At 33.2% G+C, this 24,379-nt stretch overlaps 1 protein-coding gene across 1 annotated transcript in view; it reads right to left on the bottom strand.

Annotated features, from left to right (window-relative positions):
* The window catches only part of DNAJC1 (DnaJ heat shock protein family (Hsp40) member C1), a 233,776-nt gene that overhangs the window by 150,166 nt on the left and 59,231 nt on the right, over window positions 1-24,379 (bottom strand). The window contains exons 2-6 of the mRNA XM_036082728.2: window positions 10,920-11,021; window positions 10,381-10,427; window positions 3,829-3,994; window positions 2,860-2,957; window positions 1,784-1,877 (exon numbers count right to left, since the gene is read on the bottom strand). Coding sequence (XP_035938621.1) covers window positions 1,784-1,877; window positions 2,860-2,957; window positions 3,829-3,994; window positions 10,381-10,427; window positions 10,920-11,021 — 507 coding nt within the window. The remainder of the gene's footprint in view (window positions 1-1,783; window positions 1,878-2,859; window positions 2,958-3,828; window positions 3,995-10,380; window positions 10,428-10,919; window positions 11,022-24,379) is intronic.

Consider the following 24,379-nt stretch of genomic DNA (forward strand, 5'->3'; position numbering starts at 1 on the left):
TTGTCAGAAAGAAAAAAATTACAGCAAAATTTATAAGTTAGATTTACAAAGGTTTTAGAAATCTAATGCCTAGCATCTCAAAACTGAAAGCAACAGGTATCACCAAGTAAGTAAAAACTTTAAAATTCAAACCAATCCAACAGTTTAAGAAAGCAGAGTTTCTAAAGAGACTAAAATTTTTTTGTAAAATTCCTAATTTCTGTAACTTTAAAAAAATGTATGGTGAGACAACACAATGTTAGCTCTAGATACCACAGGGAGATAATTTAAAATAATAACTTATAAATCTAAGCCATCTTAATATATTAGTTCTATTTTTGCAAATCACTCTGCATGCTAACCAGGAAATATGTTAATTTTACCAAATAAATGTTGTTTCAAATGGCTTAGTTTAAAATTACAAAGACAACTGACATTTTATGTGATATTCTATTTACTCTGCCTCATGACTATAAATTCATCTACACTCTGGTTTGCCTATTGCAGATTCTAAAGCAAAAAAACCCAAAACCCAAAACCCAAAAACCACTCTTAAAAAAACATGAAAATACATGTCCTAAAATATTTTTTGGTCACATTTTCTCATATACATACTGGTATGGTAAATATACTTTACCTCTCTCTTATTAAGACACATACATAGCATACAAGGATTGTGGGTTTTTATTCAAATAAATAATATGCTAAACAACTTATAAACAAAAGCTTTTAAATTACCAAAATACTGTAATTTTCTCTATTAGATATAAACAAAATATATGAATCTGTAAGCAATAACTATTAAGATGAACTATTTTGAAGGAAGACTGGTAAATAACTTCACAAAGCCTAGAAAGAAACACACTAGTGATTTTTATTTCATTTTCCCTTCTAACATAAAATTTTTATTATACGAGGAAGAAAGAGAATAAAATGCAGAAGTTGGAGTGATTCATTTTCTTAAATGATTAGGAAGAACAACTCTGATATGTGAAAAGAAGTGGGTAGAACTGGGTAGGAATTATCTGGCTCTCTTTTTTTTCTAAACATTTTCTGAAATGAAACACTTCCTCCCCAAAATTACAACTTAACCTCAAAATTTGTACACCCAAACTATTACATATACTTTTAAATGTTATGTTTATGTGTTGGGAATTTTCTAACCAGATGTAATAATTAATATTAGCAAAGCAATAATTTAATAAAATCTGCTTTGGTATGTTGAATATTAAAAAAATAAGAGAAGTTGCCATAATATGATATAGACCCACATTCTATTGTTTGATCAAGACTGACTAGCAACAGAAACTGATTACCAATATAAGATAAAATACCTCACTCCTCTTAAAGTTGCAAATAAAATGGAAAGCAATATAATTTTTGCATAATTACACAAATGTTCATGTAAAGGTTTTTTTTTTTTTTTATACTGTGTTCTTAAATGCTATTAAAATAATGGGTGACAGGCTCTTTGAGTCCTGTTCTTTTCTGGATACGCCTTAAATGATTACAGTGAATTAAATTTTTATTGCTCTTCTACCTGTCCTAATGATAGTATTTTTTTCCTTTTTCTAATGTCTTGGAATTCTAAGGTGTTCTAAAAGCAATGTAAGAGACAGTTATAGGAATAGATACCTAAATAATTTCAGAACTATTCTAAACAGGTTTACACTTATATCAATTCAATCAGCATTATAAAGCATCCACTGTATATCAGCACTCAGATAGCAGACATGGGCATAAATTATTTCATGAATAATTAAAATGAAAGCATCTAATATTATATGAAAGAGGTATACTTTACCTGGATTAGATGAGGCAATGCTTTTAGTGTAAGGCAAAACCAAATTCCCAGCTTGCATGGAAGCAAATCATGCCATTGTGGTTTTGTCAGTAATCTAAGGGGAAAACACAAAAACAAAAACAAAGCAGCAAAATATTGAAAGAAAGGTGGGAGACAAGTATTTTTATAAAGATCACGAATTCTGTTATGAATGCCTGTTTCAACAAAAGTACGAAGAAAATTTTCAATGTAATCCTTATGACAGTTATCACTACATTTGAGGTATTTTATCATGAAATACGTTAGTTACAACAAATGCAACATGTATAGCAACTAAGAGAATCAATCTAAGCTAAGATTTTGGGGAAGGAGACTCCTAAACAAGTTATAAAGATAAAGAAACAAAAGCCCTCTTTCTAACCTGGACTTTTCATCAGTTCTGCAAAATGAATTCTTAAACCTTATGATTACTTCAGCTATAAAAGACTAAACATCATCAGAGTGTTCCCAAGTGCTGACAAGCAGATATGAAGACTGTAGCATAAACAAACCAATACATAAAAATTAATGTCATTTGCAGTTCACTGAAGCATTACTCACTGATGTCATCAGAACAGAAGACAGACAGAATAGTCTCTGATCTCCATCTCACATTGATCCAGTTCCTGCCCTGCTGTGTGAACTATTTAAACCCTTTACTTCTTTTTATGAATCAATATTAGAAATGGTATCTTTGAGTGTACTGCATTTCACTGCCTTTCTACATATTGTCACTTCTGAGCTAAACACTAAAGTGACAGATTCTTCTAGGAATACTTAATTTCTAAAGTTCAGTATAAAAATTTCAAACGACAAGAATTTGGGGGTTTGGTTACTTAAATATTTATTAACACTTTCCAAGGGCAAAAAACCCTGTGGAACTTTTGCCTAAGATTAGGATTTATCTCATAAACTATGGCACAGTACTAATCTTTTAAAAAACCTACTACAGATGTAAATATTACATATCTGAAATGAATGTATATATATTAAGTTGAATAATATTAAAGACATTTTAAAACAGTTTCAAATTACAAAATATTTTTATATGCTCCCACCTTTCATTTTTTTCTGAAGCACCAAGTTTTGATACATCCACACTCTTGCTGCCTGTCTTTTTTTTCTTTTCTCTTTTTTTTCTACTAAGCAGTTCATCCTTAATGTGGAAAGAATTATGGTTACAGGTTATCATTAACATGTACTCTTCAAATGTTATCAAGAGTCTTCTGTGAAGGGTAAACATTATAGAAGAACATTTATGCAAATGTATGTAGGGTCCAACATGATTAAGTAAAATCATCAATCTTTAACAATAACTGTTGCCATGGCATCCAGTCCTTAAACATACATGAAGTTCAGCACTGTCAGTCATGTGTATCTCCATAGCAATCAAAGTTTTCTAAGAAGAGAAAGCATTCAACTTACTTTTTCTCATTCATCCAACTTTAATAATGTCACTTCAAAAAGAATGAGTAAACAGATGCTAATTTATGAATACTGATAAATATGTTTGATTATCTTTAGCACATAAATAAAAATCCAGAGCTGAATAAACTATGTAATGGTATGTTAAAATAAGAAAAGTATAATTTTTTAACCAAGTGATCTCTGAAATTATAAAATTATACTCATTTCAAGTTTTGTATTTAGTTAAAACCTTTTAAAGTAAACATTCTTTATATGACACAAAAATTTCTAAAATCATTTTTACATAAAAAATATTTCCGTTTGGAAGGTGACAATTAAGAAAATGTGACTCTACCTTCTAACTATCAGCTAGATATTTGGGCCTTCACAAAATTTTATGACAAACTCAAATGCCACATTTTTAAAAAAGAAGGATTTTTTTCTTATGTCACGGGTTCTTCTTAACTTAGAAACACATCAAACACTAAATACTGAGTAGAAAACTTTTAGGATAAGGAGTATATATAGAAAAATTGAAATTTTTATCAGTTGAGAAATAAAATGTCTGAAATTCCATATAAAATTAAGGCTAGGTCATTTGATTTATTACCAATACTTACCAGTTGTTTTTCCAGGTAGATTGACCAAACCACAGCATAATGACCCACTGTGAGAATAATGAACAAAAGTAATGCCAGCTCAGCATTGCTCATTTTTCTCACCCGCCTGTAGTAGAATACAGGCTGTCGCCAATCTGGAAGTCCATTGATCAGAATATCATCATACCTACAGTAGCAAATACAACAGTTTTTCATGGGAAGTTTAAAATAAAAGCAAAAAAATTAATTTATGCCTATATTTAAAAAGAGGAAAGACAAAAGAACTTCTCCAAAATATGTAAGATTTATGTAGATTATTAGCATTACAATGGTCTATAAATTCAAAACACTGTATATAGTACAGTCACAGACAACCTTCCAAAAGATACACAGTGATATACTGTGGATACTAGACCTTGTGTTGAACAGCACCCCAATGATGTGACTTCTGGAATGACAACTAAACTAAAGGAGCTATATAATCTACCTCTCTATCACAGTCTGCGGTAAAGACCCCACCATAGAAGTCAGCAACAAAAGGAAAGATCTCAATGGAAGAAAAATCAAGATAAGAGCTCTGTTTGTTACCATGAATTATATATTAATTGAATCGAATTCAGGATAAATTTTTCTAGTCAGTGCTATTATTTCCAACCCTGTACTATAGTTCAAGGTTGAAATATTTATATATATTATTTTATCAAAGCTTCTTCATGATTAGAAGCCTATGAGTACCTTTTAATTTTGTATTGCTCAAATTCCTTTAAAGGATAAAAAGTTTCCAAATTAGAAAGAGATGGGAAACAACCAGTGTTTATGTCAGATTTCTCAATAAAACTGTTTATTTGTAAACATTTAAGTGGCAATTTCCTCATTTTCAGCTTTGCTGGAGGGAAAGAACCTAACAAATAAAAGCTTTCCTAGTAATGCATTTTAAATCAGCTTTCTTTAGAATAAAATTTCAACTGAACTGAAATTTACCTGTCAGACCATTACAAAGACAAATATTTTTAAGGTTAAAAATCAGGAGTAACATTTATGATTGTAAAACTCAAAATGGTCACACACAAACACTGTATGTTCAAAACACACAACCTGTTAATCTTAATTGAACACAACTCATTAAATATTCTAATCACACTATTTCTCGAATTAAATCTTCACTGAAAGGCCTAATTTGGTGCAACACATTGACCAAAATATTTTAATTAAAAATATTCTGAGTTAGTCGCAGGCCTAATTACAGGAATAGAAATAGGGCCTATATTGTCAGGCAGGTCAGTAGAACTCAGTAGTAGGTTTTTCTCAAGTAAATTGACCGATCTAGGAATAATAGCGCAGCTGCTAAACTGCCAGTCTTGACATGTAAATCAATTTAAATGCAACAACTGCAGTAGCTACTTTGATAGTTATTAAATTGATACCTTGGAGATATGCTTAAAAAAAATAAGCAAAGGATTTATTATAGGCAACTTCTTTTTTCAGTAGAAAAATATTGGTTACAAATTCAAAATATATTTTATTAGCAAATCTGGAAAACCTAACATTTAGATCAACTTAGATTATTAATAATAATGGCAGATCAGAATAACCAGTGTTCAAAGCAAAAGACATTAATTAGTACTAAACTCTTAAAAGGCAATGTGTAGTGTACAAGAGTATACAAATTAAAATATGGCTGTGTAGTAGCTAGACCAGACAAAATTTGATGTTAAATATTCTCCTTTTTAAATATGCATAGCAATTCTTGAACACTATAATATCAAGATAAAATAATATGATTTCATCAAAAACTATCATTCCTGTCCTCAAAAGTTTGTTTAAATTTATCTTTGTATAAACTGACTCAGTTTAAATTAGAAATGGATTGGCAAAAAGGTTTCAGGATTACAACATTTGAATGAAGGCCAATGAGTGTTAAATTCTGAACTTATTCTAAATCTATATTCTACTCCAGATTTGTTCAGGGAGAAAAAGGTGAATATAAAAATCACTATTTCCAGCTAATCTGTCCCATGAAATAACTTATGAAAAGTGGTTATTAATAAAGGACATCTCAGGAAATGGTGACAATTCCCCAAGAGCATTAATAAGTATTAAATTTGTTTTAGATATAAACTGCATTGGAAGAAAACATAACTAAACTCATAGCTATGAATCTCATCCCACATATTTTATCATCATCATTGTTGAAATGCCATGTATCTATTAATAGCTACTCGTTTCTACCCCACATACAAGTTGTATATAGTGTACAGCCAAATTCAAGACAGCAAAACCTCATGCATTGAACACATTAAACAGAACCAGATATTTACTAAGCTATGTCTGCCACTCTAAACAACAGTCTCCAAGGATTAAGCTTAGAATCAATGCTCTATTGATTTTACTATCAATGAACATTATGGCTCACACGACTGGCCATTTTAAGGGAAGATAGCTTCTATTATAGTTCACTTTTTTAGAATACATGCTGTTAAGAGATAAATGACTGCTTTCCTGAAACACTGAAAAATAAAGATATTTCTTAAAATATACAGACTATATTCATAGTTATTTAAGAAAAAATGTGTTGACAACACATAAAATTTAAAACATCACTGTGTTTTGCTTTTTCTATATTTTAACACATAACACTTAAAATGTTCTGTAATTCAGCTCATACAAACTGCTCTGAATAATCTGTTAAAACTAGATTAAGAATGTACACATGTATCATTATGTTATAAAAAAATACAAAAGTAAATATGTGTGATGAAAATATCACTAATGCAAAAAATGAGACAGAATTATAAAGGCTATTATCTTGGAAATTAAAACACTGATTAATCAATACCATATTCAACATATGATTTAATATATGTTTGATTTTCTTAAAATGTACATGATAAACATAAAATAACGGTTACATAATCATTAGTGAGTTTCATTCTACAATCTTAATTTATCAAATATATTTAGCCTAATATAAACATTGGAAAGCAAATAAATCTAAGAATATTTAAATTACCAACAGAAAAAATTTTATGTAAATATAAAATAGCCTCATATTTTGAAATATAAAACAGTAACTATGAAACTAAAATAGAAAACATATCTATTATGAAAACAAATATTTAAATAATTCTATAATTTGCCTAAATTGTGAATTTCCCATCATACAAAGTTTGAATTTTTAGTTTAAAACAATAACAACAACATCCATTTAGGTCACATTTTGAACCCAAGAGTAAAAATTAATTACACAAAGATCATAAACAGGAAACACATCTAAATTAATCCATCTTACTCTCCTTTAAAAATGTATATATATGCCAAAACTTGTGGTATAGAGCACTTTATATATTCCATATAACAGGTATCTTATATCTTCTAATTAGAGAAGGTACTAAGATTTCTTATTCTCAGGTTAATGTTTATTTTTCTTCAAACATACTTATAATCAAATTTAGAATAATGAGGTAATGGATTTGTAAATGTTTAGCATACTAAGGCTGAGATAACTATACTTTTCAATGGATTTGTAAATAAAACGTGATTTTATTTAGTAAACGAAAAAAAAATTCAACTTTTACAAATATAGTACCATAAAATATACAAACGCCCCCCCCCCCCCAAATTTAAAGTTGCACAACTGGGTTAGCAAAATAATACTGGTTAAAAATTTATAATAGATTTTAAATAAAAGTAATATACTAATATTACTAAAGCACAAGTTAGTGTATATATGTAATGACTAGTATCTACTTGGTACTTTTTTCAGCTAACACTTAGGGCACTTGTACAGAAATTTATGTCAGAATATAGCTGAGCTGCTATTCCCCAAAATAAGCAAATTACCTGGGAGTTTAGAAAAGGCTGCTATGCCTTCCTTACGCTAACCAGACAAACTTGTTATTTTCATACTATAGTCTATGTTTTGGGGGAAAAAAAAAGGCTTAGAAGTTTATTCACAATCTCACTCCTAGGAATCTATTCAAGAGAAATAAAGAAAAAAAATCTGTTCACACAAAGACTTGTATGTGAATATTCATAGCAGCATTGCTCATCATAGCCCAAAAGTGGAAACAACTTAAATGTCTATTACTTGGTGAATAGATAAACAAAGGCGGTATATGATATGGAATATTACTCAGCAATAAAAAAGAGTTAACTACTGGTATATGCTACAATATGGATGTGCCCCAAAAAGATTATCATAGAAAGAAGCCAGATGCAAAAGAGTACACTTTACATGATTTCATTAATAGGAGAGGCCCAGAAAAGATAAATTTATAAACACAGAAAGGAGATCAGTGATTGCTTGGGTCTGGGATCAGAGTGGGGATTGCCTGCAAACGGGCTTGAGGGAATGTTTGGAGGTGATGGAAATGTTCTAAAACTGGATTGTGGTGTTTGCATGACTCTGTAAATTTATTAAAAATCATTGACTTGTACACTTAAAATAGCTGACTTCTATGGTATGCAAATTATACCTAAATAAGGCAGTTTAAAAATTGTTTGCCTTTTCCTCAAAAAGAAAAAAAAAGGTTATCCAGTTTATTTTATCTACTTCATTGCTATTCTCTTTCCTGCCAAAATTAAAGAATGCACTTGATTTCAGTGAAAACACAATTACTCATAAGGGAAATAGAGAAACATATAGGACAATTTTCCAAACTGCAAATTCCTGGGAGGTTACACATTTAAAAGTACTTACTTAATGAATATTTATAATAAATAATTGTGATACCAAAGAGCATTTTTTAATACCAGTATAAGACAATCTTCCTTTAGAAGATAAAAATGACTACTGGGTTTTTCTTCCTAAAGGAATTAGAAACATTAGGTAATTGTCTGGAGAGGTGCATTTCTCCTATATGTTTAAATACACATAGGTCACCTGGCCTCAGGCTCAAGCTTTAGAGAAGTGATTCTCAGCTTGATTAGTTAAGATTTTTGCCTCAAGGAAAACCAGTTACCAAAGAGTTACTTGTGCCTCAAGGGGTATAAATACTACAGCTGTTTGTGTAACTGTCAGATCCATTTTTTTTCTACTAACACTGCAAAAAAATTGCAAAGGGAATGAATCCTAAAAAGAAAATGTTAGACACATCTATGTTAACGAAGAAACATTTTATACAGAAGAAGTGATTTGTTCTGTAAAGATATAAATGATTTTTCAGGAACTGAAAGAAATTGTTACAAAGTTTACTGACTTTTAAGAGAACAACAAACAAAAAGACAAAATCTGATGCCAAAGACATAGGGAGACTAAATAAAGCTATCTTTACAGACACATTCTTGATGTGTGAAATAAAACTAGGGGCTCAGTGAGAGAAACCAACTAGAAAATATGCACAGAATGACCAACACTTCTTTCAACACACTTCTAGGACTCTTTCAACACTATGGATTATCTCAAACCAGAGGAATGTCTGCTATGGTATCTGGACCAATGCCAGCCCTTGTTATAAAGCAAAGAACACTTACAGAGAATATCTCGAGTCCTTGCTTTGCAATCTGACAAACTGAGGTATTCAAATTAAAGAGTTAAGATGAGAAGAAGAGTAGTAGCTAACATTTTAGGATATAGAATAATTCCAGATAATATATCTGAAGAATTTATTCATTTTTTTTAAAGAAAAGACTAGTCTGTACTAGTCTAGAATAGAAAATATCAGTCTGTATCACACACTATAAAGTGTTTTGGGAAATTTTTGCTTCAAGTGTGTGTATGTGTACGTGTGTTCTGAGGCATGATGCGAAATATGCTTCCTCCCCCGCCCCCCCCAAATATACTTCTTACTGTGGGTCTGACTCAAGAAACTTTGAAGCCCAAGGCAATAGTATCTACACATTCCACACATTCTGAAGGAGTAGAAGAAAGGGGCCTTTCTGCAATCTCCTCTTAAGTCACTGGCACTATAAACTACGTATAAATATATTACTACTCTTCTGAAAGGGGCACAGAGAAGTCTCGAAGTGAGGGGGCTGCCTCCGCTCCGAAGTTTAACTTAAATGCAGAATCACCAGAGCAGAGTAAGGGAAAGGAAGGAGGCAAAAGAAATAGGAAAAAGAAACAAATATTTTTCTTCCACACCTATTTTCTACAGACTTATATAAGTCTGTTCTCTCACAAATATCAGGGTTTATTCTGAGAGTGAGGAAACATCAAGAAATTGTGATGACGTGAGTATCACTAACAGCCTAATTCCAAAACATTTAAGGAATAGGGGAAAAAAGAAAAAGACCACCAAGCACAGATAGGAGATATTACTGATATATCAAAAATGACTGGGCATTTGTTTGAAGTCAAATGGTATCTGTATTTCCCAGAGCATAGACACTCATGTTAAATCATATCTAATGGAGCTATGACTTGGTAACGTTGTAACTCATGATCCTAAAGCGTATAAGTACTGAATCAACCTAGTGAATATTTTCAATAGACATTAACTCTGCTCTAAATATAGGAAGAAACAAAAATAAAATACTAACTTATAATAAATGTCTAGTGAGACAATTCCTTCCTTTATAAACTGAGATATCAAACTGTAACATCTTAATTCAAAAGCAGAAATGAACACTCACCTTTGCCTTCGTTCATCATCCTTTAAAACTTCATAAATGGCCACCAACTAAAATAAAAGCATTACTTTAAGATAAAAATACTCTCAGCTATAAGAAATCACTTAGGAAGGTGAACACACTATAATGCACAAACAGAAAACCCTATGTGCTCATATATACAATGAACAGATACAATCTTAATTATACGTAACATTTTATATTTTTAGTAGAACCTTAAGAGATTAAAAAATGCTTGATACCAAAATAAATCTTTGTGAAAGATGCAAAAGTAATAATTATGTTAAAATGTGCTTTTAAAAAGCAAAAGCTGTAATTTAGACAAGAAAATTATGACAATTATGACCCTCCAAGAATTTAGAGATTCTAATATAAAAAATGGTGATATTTTGTAAAAATTGAGTGAACATGACATTCTATTTCTCAACTACAACCTCATTTTCAAACAAAAATATTCTACATATAAGTTACTATTTTTATTAGAAAACATTTATTTATAAATTTGTTACAAAATATATATAATAACAGCACACGTCACTTACTTGTCTAAACTGAGTTTCTGCGTTTTCATCTTTATTCTTGTCTGGATGCAAAGTTAGTGAAAGCTTACGATATGCTTTTCTAATGTCTGCAGATGAAGCATCCTGGAGGTGGTAGGGGGAGGGGAAAAACACAAAGCAAACGTTGTCAGAAAAAGAAATTCCCAGAACCTTGTTAAGATCTGAGAAGACAGCCAACCAAGTGCAGGACCCCAGGCAATGTAATTTGAGCAATCAGTCTAACAACCAGGCTATGCAACTAGCCTGACCCACATGACTGAACAATTATTCAATCTAATTTGGCTCTCCTCTTAACTTTTCATTACCATACAGTCATTTAAAGAAGACAGTATTTGGCAAAACTTTTCAAACACTTGCCTTCCTAAAATTAACCAATAAATCTTTTTCGGTAATTAAGAGATCAAAAAGAAACAAATTAAAAATTAATACATCCATGTGCCTTCAAAGAAGGTCTTTATTTATTTGAGAATCTTAAAGCCAATTTCTGAATCCCAGGCTTACCATATGTGGTTTCTTCATTGTTATTTATATTGAATTTACCATTGAGCCACAACCTATGGAATCTCAATTTCCTATGTCAAAAGTATGCCTGTTAGAAGGCTGTTACATTTGCATTTATCGAAAATAACTGTAATTAGAAGTAGTGGTGTATATTGTACTTAACATTTTTTTAGTACTTCCAAGGGTGTTTTCAGTGGTGTCCAGTTTCCACAGTCTAGTTTGTAGAAATAAATTTGCCCACTATTATTAATATAGTTTAAACATATTTAAAGAGTCATAATAGTTCAGTAAGAGTATGTTGGATTAGGCGGATGTTAAAATTACATTCTATATAATCCTGTGTGTACAGATAAACTCAGAAAATATGGTTTTCCATGGCCAGCATAAAATACATAATGATAACAAAGAACACGATGTAAAATTGGGTTTAAAACTTTATCTCCACTGAGTTTAAAAATTATTCCAATAACTAGCATGTTCACAGTGGTACAAAATTATAATAAAATTGTTTATTAAATTGTATTTTGTTTTATAGCTGAAAATTTGTTCAGTTAACTCCTAAAACTACTTTATTGAAAAAGTTCAAATGACTAAAAAACCAAACCAAAACAAAACAGAACAAAAATCTGTGTCCCGGGCGCCTGGGTGGCTCAGTCGTTAAGCGTCTGCCTTCAGCTCAGGTCACGATCCCAGAGTCCTGGGATCGAGTCCTGCATCGGGCTCCCTGCTCAGCCAGGAGCCTGCTTCTCCCTCTCTCATTCCCCCTGCTTGTGTTTCCTCTCTCGCTGTGTCTCTCTGTGTCAAATAAATAAATATAATCTTTAAAAAAAAAAAAAAAAAAAAAATCTGTGTCCCTGGGATTAAATAGTTGTTAAAGAAATAGAGCTGGAGAGAAGCAAAATGAGACTATAATTTGTCTGTCAAGCTTTTCTTTATGAACCATTATTTTCATTATCAATTTTCTGGGGCTTACTCCTCCAGGGTGTCACTCTAGTTAAAAATGTCAACTTAGGTGTGAATATTTTTGTGACTTACAGAGGACTGAGAAGATATAAAGTTAGCAGAGTAAATTTTGTAGATAATACAGTTAATATTTTCATTCTAATTTGTTAAATAGGATTGATGTGTTCCCTATACTTAATAGGTAACATGAAGTAGAAAAGGATGATTATTTACTGAAAATTTGTGATGGACATTTTGTTGAGCAAAGAGGTCAAGTGTCAAATGAGTAACTGTTCTCTAATTGGGACTTTAATTTTGGATTTTATTAAATTAGGACTATATCATAGAAAAATTCCCAAAGTAGATTTCTTACAAAATAAAGCTTATGTGTTTTCTTGTGTTACAAAATTAATGCATGCTCATTACGGAACACTGATGACTTACTTAAAAATAAAAATAACTTATAGTCACCTAAGGCATTTCCCTCCTTCCAGTCTTGCCATGCTGATTCTAATTCTCCGTTTTTCTGCCACAATATGTGCCCTAAATATAAATGTAGCCAGATGGCTCTCCTATTTCAAACCCTTCAGTAACTCCCAAGTGCCTTCATCATCTGTCTTTTCCAATCTTTTTAGCTTTGTCTCCCACTATCTTGGCCCATCCTCCTGGTCCCCCAGATCATTACATATTAGGATGCTGTTCCCCAACCTCATGTTTTTGTTTTGCACCCAGCTGTAGATACAGACAATTCTCTCCTGACTAAAGAAATGAGTGTCTTGGCCTACACACAGATATTGCCTGACTTTTTCCTCTTGAGAATCTGACCAGTATGGTTATTTCACCAATTAGCTCCACCCTAAGTGGACAGAACTGAAAAACTTGAGGATTCCCCTATCTAAAAGACATGCTCTAGATAAGCTTCACCTCGAACTAGCTTATGTATTTAATTTTATTAAATTATTCAAAGAATCTTATTTCATCCTTTTTTTTTTTTTTAAAGATTTTATTTATTTATTCATGAGAGACAGAGAGAGAGAGAGAGGCAGAGGGAGAAGCAGGCTCCCCGCTGAGCAGGGAGCCCGACGCGGGACTCAATCCCAGGACCCTGGGATCATGACCTGAGCCGAAGGCAGACGTTTAACCATCTGAGCCACCCAGGTGCCCAAAGAATCTTACTTCATCCTTATAACAAAGCTATGAGGTAACTATAGTTGTTATTAGGCCCATTTTCTGATAAGATGAGGCAGAGAGAGGTTAAGTAACTTGCTCAAGTTCATGCTGTTGGTAAATAGATGAAAATAGAATTCAAACCCCAAAAGTGTTTTATCAGAATCAGAGATCCCTATGTTCACTCTTTAGATTCAGTTAGTAGATTTGGATTGAGTCACTTCACAAGAGGCAGTGGGAAGGCAGTGAGAACAATTGTTACAATCATACTGATCTGATAAACCATATGGAAAACATCCACATAACTACAATGTGAATGTTCAACTGCAATTTTAAAGATAAAGATCCTGATATGTGTTAACTCGTCTAACATTTCACATCATCTTTCTACGAGAGACCTGAATGTTAAAACATTTACCTCCCATACTCACTAGATTAGCCTTTTATCTCTCTGGCATGCAAAGAAAATTTTTTGATAGGGCTATGGGTGAATTGGCTATCTTTAACACTTTTGACATCAGATCTGCAGGGTTCAATTGCCAGAATTCTTTTCCTTCTACATGTGATATAGTTCCTTGGCAACTTGGACATGAATTATCTTAATTGGATGACCTCTGTAAAGAAGATGTATATGGTCATTCTAATCAAACAAACAAACAAACAAACAACAAAAGCCAGCCCCCCCCAAAAAACCCCAACTATGAAAGTAATATGTTTGTCAAAATTAAATGCAATGGACATCAGCAAAAATAGAGTAGGGAACTCCAAGGGCCTGTCCCTTCACAGAAACAAGCAAATAATCTGGCAAAAACAGTCAGAATCAACCCAATCTGAACTATGCAAACTACTCAAACCAGGCAATTACTTAATCAGGAAAAAGATAGCTGATTCTCAGAGTCTTGAAGACACCAATCTGAGTTCTTGGTGTGGGTTCCTGGTGCAGAGGGAAGCAAAACAGACTTGATTCTTAACTGTGGTTGTTTGTGTTGGTCTGTTGGTTCCCTGATGGATTGTGTAAAGGGCTTACCTTTATTTTACCAAACTCAGTACTCTCCCAAGTCAGAGAGGTAATTAATTATCTAGGACATTTGTTAAAAACATTTAAAGGCAAATTTATTAACCAGTGCCAAAATGGGGCAAGGGATAGCCATTGGGTCATACAATAGAAACATCAAAAAGCTTGACAGGAGGGGCGCCTGGGTGGCTCAGATGGTTGAGCATCTGCCTTCGGCTCGGGTCATGGTTCCGGGGTCCTGGGATCAAGCCCTACATCGGGCTCCTGGCTTAGCGGGGAGCCTGCTTCTCCCTCTCCCTCTGCCTCCCCCCCTGCTCATGCTCGCTCTCTCTCTGTATCTCTGTGTCTCAAATGAATAAATAAAATCTTTAAAAAAAAAAAAAAAAAAAAAAGCTTGACAGGAAAGACTAGTGAGATGCTTTGGGGAATATGGGCTTTGAAAAGCTCCCATATATTCCTTGGAAACTAGAAGACCATGTGCATGCCCAAGGTGGAGTACATCCTCAGAAAGACCTGCAAAGGCCCTAAATTCTTACTTCTGACTGATCTTTAGCCTGGACACAGCAGAAAGTGAAGGCTAAGAAACAGTTGTAAATCTAGCTGAGTGTTGAAATCATGCCCCAATATATACACAGAACCCACTCGCAAAGACTAAGTTTTTTCTTCCCAGTGGTTCCAAGCCTTTAAGGAAATCTGTTGAATCATTAGCTGACCACTAAGCAAATCAAACAGAGATGTCAGTGGCTACACACAACAAAGAAGATATACTTTACAAAATTAGTTCAAAAAAGTCATTAGACAAATAAAAACCACAAGCAGCAAAAGCCAAAAACAAAAAAAAACAAAACACACACACACACACAAAACCACACACACAAAAAAACAACCAAACAAAAAACAAACAAACAAACAAAACCCTAGTGCGGTGGGAGAATCTGATTACATGATATACCCAAAATGTCTAGTATTCATTAAAAATTATGAAGCATGCAAAGAAACAAGAAAGTATGGGGGGAAAAAAAGAAATTAATAGAAATTGTCCGTGAGGAAGCTCAGACATTAAACCTACTGGACAAAGACTTTAACTATTTAAAATATGCTCAAGAGCATATACAAAGAAATAAAGTATGAGAGTAATGTCTCACCACATTGAGAATATCAACAAAGAGACAGAAATTTTAAAAAGGAACCAAAAAGAAATTCTGGACTTGAAAAATACAGTAACAAAATAAAAATTCACTAGAGGGGCTCAAAATCAGAGCTGAGCAGAAGAAAGAATCTATGAACTTGAAGATAGGTCAAATTGAGATTACCCGATATGAGGAAAAGAAGAATGAAAAAAGATGAACAGTGCCTAACAGACCTGTGCAACACCATACAGAGTTCCACCCTACATAAAATGAAAGTCCCAGAGGGAGAAGAAAGGGGCAGGAAAAAAAAAATATTTGAAGAAAAAAATGCCTGAAGACAGCCAAAATTTGATGAAAGACATAAATATATGCATCCAAGAATCTCAACAACCCTAAGTAGGATCAATTCAAAGAGAGCCATACCTCAAAACATAATAATCAAATTGCTGAAAGTCAAAGACCAAGAGAGAGAATCCTGAAAGCAGCAAGAGAAGTAACTCATGACATACAGGGGATTCTCAATATTATTAACAGCTAATTTCTCATCAGAAACCATGGAGTCCAGAAGGTAGGGGAATGACATATTTAAAGTGCTAAGAAAAACTTTTATCCATGAATTATATATCTAGCAAAATTATCCCTCAAAAATGAAAGAGAAATGAAGATATTCCAATTAAACAAAAACTGAGGATTCACTGCTACTAGATTTGCTCAGAAGAAATGCTGTAGGGAGTTCTTCAGGCTGAAAAGAAAAAACTACTAGACAGTAACTCAAATCTATATGAAGAAATAAACATTGATAAAGATAATATATAAATACAAAAGTCAACATTTGTGTATTTCGGGGTAGTAATTAAATTTTTTCTGTATCATTTAAAGGACAACTATAAAGCAATAATTATAAATCAGTGTCAAATAAAACAATAACATAAATCTATGCATCTTTATGCATGTATGCCCATAGACAATCTGTGACAATACTACATAAGGAATAAGAACAGGCTTTGTAGGAGCCAAATTTTTTATATGATTTAAACTAAATAGGTATTAATTCAAACTAGATTGCTATAAATTAATGTGTTAATTGAAATCTCCAAGGCAAACACAAAGAAAATAAAGATCTATAGTAAAAGAAACAAAAAATGGATCAAATGGTACAGTAGAAAAAAAGATCTAACACAAAAACAGGCAGTAAAGGATAAATGAGGTAGAGAGAAGATATAAAACAAATAGAAAACAAACAGCAAAGTGGCAAAAGTAAGTCTTTCCTTAACAGTAATTACTTTAAATGTAAATGGATTGGGGCACCTGGGTGGCTCAGTCGGTTAAGCTGCTGAATCTTGATTTCTGCTCAGGTCATGATCTCAGGGTGATGAGATCGAGCCTTGTGTTGGGCTCCAGACTCAGCGCAGAGTCTGCTTGTCCCTCTCTCTCTTCCTCTGCCCCTCCCCTCCTCATGTGCACATGCTCTCTCTCTCAAATAAAATCTTAAAAAAATGGATTAAACTCTCCAAGTAAGAGACAGAAACTAGCAAAATGGATTATAAACAAACATCCTCCAACTATATGGTATCTACAAGAGACTCATTTTAGAACCAAAGTGATTGAAAGTGTGTAGGTGGAAAATACTACTAAATGTAAACAGTAACCAAAAGAGAGCTAGGATAGCTATACTAATACCAGCAAAATGGACTTTAAGACAAAAATTGTTACAAGAGCCAAAAAAGAACATTACATAATAACAAAAAGGTGACGGCATCAAGAAGATATAACAATTATAAACATATATGCACCTAAAAACAAAACCCCAAAATATATAAAGTAAAGACTTAACAGAATTAAAGGGAAAAATAGGTCATCTGTACAATAGTATTATAATATATATACATACAGTAATACTGGCAACTTCAACACCCCAGTTTCAATAATGTCTAGAGAAATTTGACAGAACATTAGCAAGTAAACAGAAGACTTGAACAACAGTATAAACCAACTAGACGAACCTAACAGATAACCATAAAACATTCCACCCAACAACAGCAGAATACACATGGAACATTCTCTAGAATAGGCCAGATTTTAGGACACAATGTAAGCTGAAACAAAAAAATTTTTTTGAAGATTTTATTTATTTATTTGACAGAGACAGAGATAGCGAGAGTAGGAACACAAGCAGGGGGAGTGGGAGAGGGAGAAGCAGGCTTCCTGCCGAGCAGGGAGCCTCATGTGGGACTCAATCCCAGGACCCTGAGATCATGACCTGAGCTGAAGGCAGACGCTTAATGACTGAGCCACCCAGACGCCCTGAAACAAATTTTAAAATACTGAAATCATGCCAGGTTTATTCTCCAAATACAATGGAATTAAATTAGAAATTAACGACAGAAGGAAATTTGGAAAATTCACAAATATGTGGAAATAACACACTCATGAACAACCACTGGGTCAAAAAATAAAAAATAAATTAGAAAATACTTAGATATGAATGAAAAGTGCTATTATGTTATCTCCCTATAAGATAACTGTGTACATGTTAGAAGAACATAGTAACAGGCCAGAAAACTGTGCTCCTGAAGAATAAAACTGAAAAGCTCTGGAGAATTTTTTTTCCAGTGATGTTTAGATTAAGACTGAAACAGGAAAGGTCATTAAATTTCAGGATCATATAATTTCCTTTTGGATTTATGCATTCTGTGAGGTTTTAATTCATTAATGTAAATAATTAATTATAACTATTTTTCTAACTTAACATGACTAAGGATTAAGCAAGAACTAAATTAAATCATGATATTCAATTCTGTATAAAGTAAAAAAGAAATCACTATAAAAATTAGAAAGTACTTTGATATAAATGAAAAGAAAAATACAACATACCAAAACTTAGGATGCAGTAAAAGCAGTGCTCAGAAGGAATTTTACAACTATAACTGATGACAAAAAAAATCTCAACCTAACCTTCCACCTTAAGAAAACAAGAAAAAGAATAGTGAAGTAAACCCAAAGCAAATAGAAGAAGTAATAAAGATTAGAGCAGAGATAAAGTGAAATAGAGAACAGAACAACAGAGAGATTCCATAAAACCAAAAGCTGGTTCTCTGAAAATGTCAACACAATTGATAAACCTATACTAGAGTGAGAGTGAGATGGGGGTTTCAAGTTGCTAAAATCAGGAATAAAAGTGGGGACATCAATCTTACAGAAATAAAAACAATTCTAAGAAAATATTATGCATAATTGTTTGCCAAGCAATTAGAAAATTCAAACGAATGGACAAATTCCTAGAAACACAAAAATTGGCTCATGAAGAAATAGAAAAACTCGATAAACTTGTAACAGTAAAGAAATTGATCAATTAAAAAAAACCCAAATCCAAAAAACTCAACGTCCAACAAAGTCCCAAACCTCAAAACTTGATGACTTAACTAGTGATATCTAGTAAAGAGTTAAAGAAATCACTAGTTCTCTACAAACTCTTCCAAAATTAGAGGAAGGAATGCTTCCTAACTCATTCTGATACCAAAAGCCAGACAAACACCACAAAAAAAAGAAAACTATAGACCAATATCCCTTATGAATATTGATACAAAATTCCTCAACAAACTTCTAGTAATCCAAATTCACCAGCATATAAAAAGGATTATATACCATGAATGCAAGGGTGGGTCAGTGTATGAAAATTAGTATTATATATCAAATCAATAAAATTAAGGCCAAAAATCACATAATCATCTCAATTGATGGAAAAAGGATATGGTAAAATACAACACTGTTTGATCACAAAACACTAACTAGGATTAGAAGGGAACTTTCTCAAGTTGATAAAGGGCATCTATGAAAAACCTATAGCTGACCTCATACTGAATGGTGAAGGTCTGAAAGTTTTCCCTCAGGATCAGTAATAAGAGGGATGTCTGCTCTCACCACTTTTGGACTGGAAGTCCTAGCCTGAGCAACTAATCAAGAAAAAGAAATAAAAAACATCTAAATTGAAATGGAAGAATTAATACCATCTCCATTCACAGATGACATGATTCTATACATAGAAAATCCTAAAGCACCGGGCACCTGGCTGGCTCAGTTGGAAGAGCATGCAACACTTGATCTTGGGGTTGTGAGTTTGAGCCCCACATTGGGTGTAGATATTACTTAAAAATAAAATCTTAAAAAAAGAAAATCCTAAAGCATCACAGAACAAGTATCAGAGCTAATAAATAAATTCAACAAGTTGTAGGACACCAGATCAACATATAAAAATCAGCTGTATTTCCATATGCTAGCAATAAGAAAATCTGAAAAGACAAATCTTTTACAATAGCATCAAAAAGAATAAAATACTTAGGAATAAGTTTAACAAAAGTGTAACACTTGTATACACTGTGAATTATAAAACACTGCTGAAAGAAATGAAAGATCTAAATAAATGGAGAGAAATCCATTTCATGGATGGGAAGACTTAATATTGTTAAGATAGCAATACTTTCCAAGTTGATCTACAGATTCAATGAAATCCCTATGAAAATCCTACCTGGCATTTTGCAGAAATTCATAGGGAAATGCCAGAGACTCAGAATAGGTACAACACCTTGAAAACAAACAACAAAATTGGAGAACACACAAGTCTTGATTTCAAAATTTCCTATAAAGTTACAGTCATTAAAATAGTGTGGTCTTGGCGTAAGGATAGATGTATAGCTCAATAAAAGAATTCAGAGTCCAGAAATAAACTTATCCATCTATGGTCAACTGATTTTCAACAAGGATGCCAAGATAATTCAATAGGGAGAGAATAGTTTTTTCAACAAATGATGCTGAGACAACTGGATATCCACATGCAAAAGATTTAAGTTGTACCCTACCTCACACTACAAACACAAATTAACTGGAATTGAATCAAAGCCCAAAATGTAAGAGCTAAAATGATAAGACTCTTAGAAGAAAACATAGAGGTCAATCTATATGACCTTGGATTTTACAATAGACTCTTAGCTATGACATCAAAAGAACAGGAAAAACAAAAGATAAAATAGAGAACTACACTTCATCAAAATTTAAAACTTCGCAGCCACTGGGCAAATGTTTGGTGGTTCCTTAAAAAAAAATAAACATAGAATTACCATATGACGTAGTAATTACACTCCTAGACATTTATTGAAAAGAATGAAAACAGGTGTTTAGTCAAAAACTTGTACACAAATGTTCATAGCAGTATTATTCATAATAGCCAAAAAGTGAAAACAACAGAAATGTCCACCAATTATGCATGGCTAGACAAAATGTGGCATAGGTCTATACATGCAATGAATATAATTCAGACATAAAAAGGAATAAGGTACTGATATATGCCACAACACAAATAAGCCTTGAGAACACTATGCTAAGTGAAAAGAGCTAGACACAAAAGCCATATATTATATGATTCCATTTTAACTGTACATTTGTACTTTATAGACAAATCCATTGAGAAAACACAAATTAGTAGTTCCCACAGACTGGGGAGAAGGAGGAATGAGGGAGTGACTGCTTAATGTACACAGAGTTTCTGTTGGGGTGATGAAAATGTTCTGGAAAATGATGACTGCACAACACTGTGAATATCCTGGAAATCACTGAATTATATACTTTAAAATGATGAATTTTGTTTCATGAATTTTATCTTACTTTTAAAAAATTGAAAGAATGTAGAAATACCTTTATTGCATGCTATGTACTAGGCACTATTCTAGCCACCATATATATTATTAATTGCCTTATTTCCTACAACCTTTTGTGATAAGTGTAACTATTATCTCTATTTTAATGAGGACACTGGGGCTCAAACTGAGGCTGAGTAATCTGCCCAATGTTACACAGGTAGCATGGCAAAAATTTCCTGCAAGAAATTTGGTCTCACTTCTCATGCTATCTCTTTTAAAGACTATTTTATGCATATCCTATGGCCACTCCTTGGTTATCTTCTAATGTAAGATATGCTATATACCTTAAAATGGAGCCAGCTATCTCTGGGAATCTGAAAAGCAGGATTACTAATGATCTGATACAGCTCAACCCAGAGATGTATAAAATTTATGGGTTGCTCCCTGTGAACCACTCTTCTAGAGACAGATATACTAATGTAAAAGAAAAAGTTCTCATCTAATTTACTTATGTATAGACCTGGTAAGGCTAGCTGTTAGACTGGGGGCGGGGGATGTGCCTGGGTGGTTCAGTCGGTTAAGCATCTGCCTTCAGCTCAGGTCATGATCCCAGGGTCCTGGGATCTAGCCCCACGTTGGGCTCCCTGCTCAGCAGGGAGCCTGCTTCTCCCTCTCCCTCTTCCTCTGGCTGCTATTCCCTTGTTTGCATGTGCTCTTTTTCTCTCTGTCAAATAAATAAATAAGATCATTAAAAAAAAGCGGGGGGGGGGGCCCTAGCTATTAGATTGGAGCAGATCTCAGAGAAATTTTACTTATATTCTAGAACATATTAGAGTTAAACCCCTTTCCACTTATTACAATGTTTATGATGAAGATGGGTTTGAACATAGAAGCCACTTACTAGCTTGTGATTTTGGACAAATTACCTGCTCTCTCTAATATCAATTTTTCACCTGTACAATGGGGATGATAATGCTACAACACCTAAAACATTGCTGTGATGTTTAAATGAGATGTATATGAATGATGTGCTTATTATAGTATGTGGTAGTAGTGATGAGTAAATGAAAATCATTATAAAATGTAGGCTAGAAAGTCACTATTTCTCCTTCATTTTTACACTTGGCAAATCTGACTTGAAGTGTGTTTGGATTCCTTCCTTCCTCCCTCCCTCCCTCCCTTCCTTCCTTCCTTTCTGATGGATTTGTGCTTTAAACCACAAGGACTAGGGAACTGAGGAGAGTAAAATGGATTTGGATGTTTTTAATTATTGATTTGACATTTATTGAGTACCTATTATGTGCAAGCATTGAGGATATAGTGGTAAACAAAACACAAACTCTATCCTCATAAAAGTTTTGCAAAGAGCACTGAAATCTCTTCCTTACGTAACCTAAGAGAGATTTATTATTTTACTTTCTATAAAAGATTTGCAAACTTTTTATATAAAGGTCAGACAGTAAATATTTGAGGCTTTGCATGCCAAGGAGTCTCTGTTGCAACTATTCAACTCTGCCATTGTAGTGAGAAATCAGCCATAGACAATCCATAAACAAATAGCTGTGGTGGGGTTCCAATAAAATTTCGTTTTCAAAAACAGGTAAAGCCTGGCTTTGGGCCCTGGACTGTAGTCTGTTGACCTCTGATTGACTGATTCATTTTTTAAGGATTTTATTTATTTATTTGACAGAGAGAGAGAGCAAGAGAGAGAGCACAAGCAGGGGGAGGGGCAGGCAGAGGGAGAGGGAGAAGCAGGCCCCCTGCTGAGCAGGGAGCCTGATGTGGGGCTTGATCCCTGGATCCTGGGATCATGATCTGAGCTAAAGGCAGACAATTAACCAAAAGAGCCACCCAGCCCCGACCTCTGATTTATATCAATGGATTGCTAATAACTTAAAACTCATTTTATTTACACTCATTTTGCAAATGTGAGACCTACCTTTTTTTTAGGTCTGCCAGGTGGTAGAAAAACACATGACTAGTTAATCAAAGCAAAAATCAGAAGACCTTATCCAAGATCTGACCATGATAAACTCCTCTTTATTTTTTTAAAATATTTATTTATTTGAGAGACAGAGTGCGTGAGTATGGGGGGAGGGGCAGAGGGAGAGAGAGAATCTCAAGCAGATGCCCCACTGAGTGAGGAGCCCAACGCAGGGCTCGATCTCATGACCCTGAGATCATGACCTGAGCCGAAATCAAGAGTTGGACACTTAACCAAATGAACCACCCAGGCGCCCCCAAAGTAAATTCTTCTTAATAAAACTTTCTATTGTCTTGGAAAAACTCAAGGATATTAAATCCAAGAGAAGAACATATATTTGGCTATCAGATTCAGCAAGGAGAAAAGACTACAGTTACCCAAACTATATAGTTAGGCACAAAATTGAAGAACTTCAAACTCTGGTTGACATTTATGAATCTTAATTTGTGTACCGTTACTACATAAGATCAACTGCCTCAAAGTTAGTAATTCCATGTAATCTTTCTGACTTGGTCATTTTCACATTTGGTATTACTGATTAAAAGCTCAAACTAAATAAACTCTTAATAACTTTGTCCTCTTAATTCTGGCTTTGCACTTAAATTTATCAGTCAACAGAGTCTACTCCCCCTCACTTCCCCCCGAAAGCCATCAAACAAACAAAAACTGTATGCCTAGACATAAATGCATGTGCCACTAGAAGAGCTAAATAATAGAGACATTGAAAAGAAGCTGTCTCTGGTCAATGGACTGGGAGGATAAGGCAGGAAACTTAAACTCATTCATACTAAATCATGTATTCATCATATCTCAGGACCATGGGATTTTATAACAGGTGCATATAAAGTTCAAAATAACTTGAAAAAGGAAAATATTTTAAAAATAAACAATGACTTCCGTGGCAAAGATAGATAGATAGATAAATAAATAAATAAATAAATAAATAAATAAATAAATAAATATCATAGAATAAAATAGTTTTCTTTATTAAGTCTGGGCTTCCATGGCTAATCTATAAAAGAAGCAGGGGGAAGCTTTGAGTTCTTCCGTTATAAATCACTGTTCAAGTC

This window comes from Halichoerus grypus, chromosome 6 (assembly GCF_964656455.1).
Source record: "Halichoerus grypus chromosome 6, mHalGry1.hap1.1, whole genome shotgun sequence".
Taxonomy (NCBI): domain Eukaryota; kingdom Metazoa; phylum Chordata; class Mammalia; order Carnivora; family Phocidae; genus Halichoerus; species Halichoerus grypus.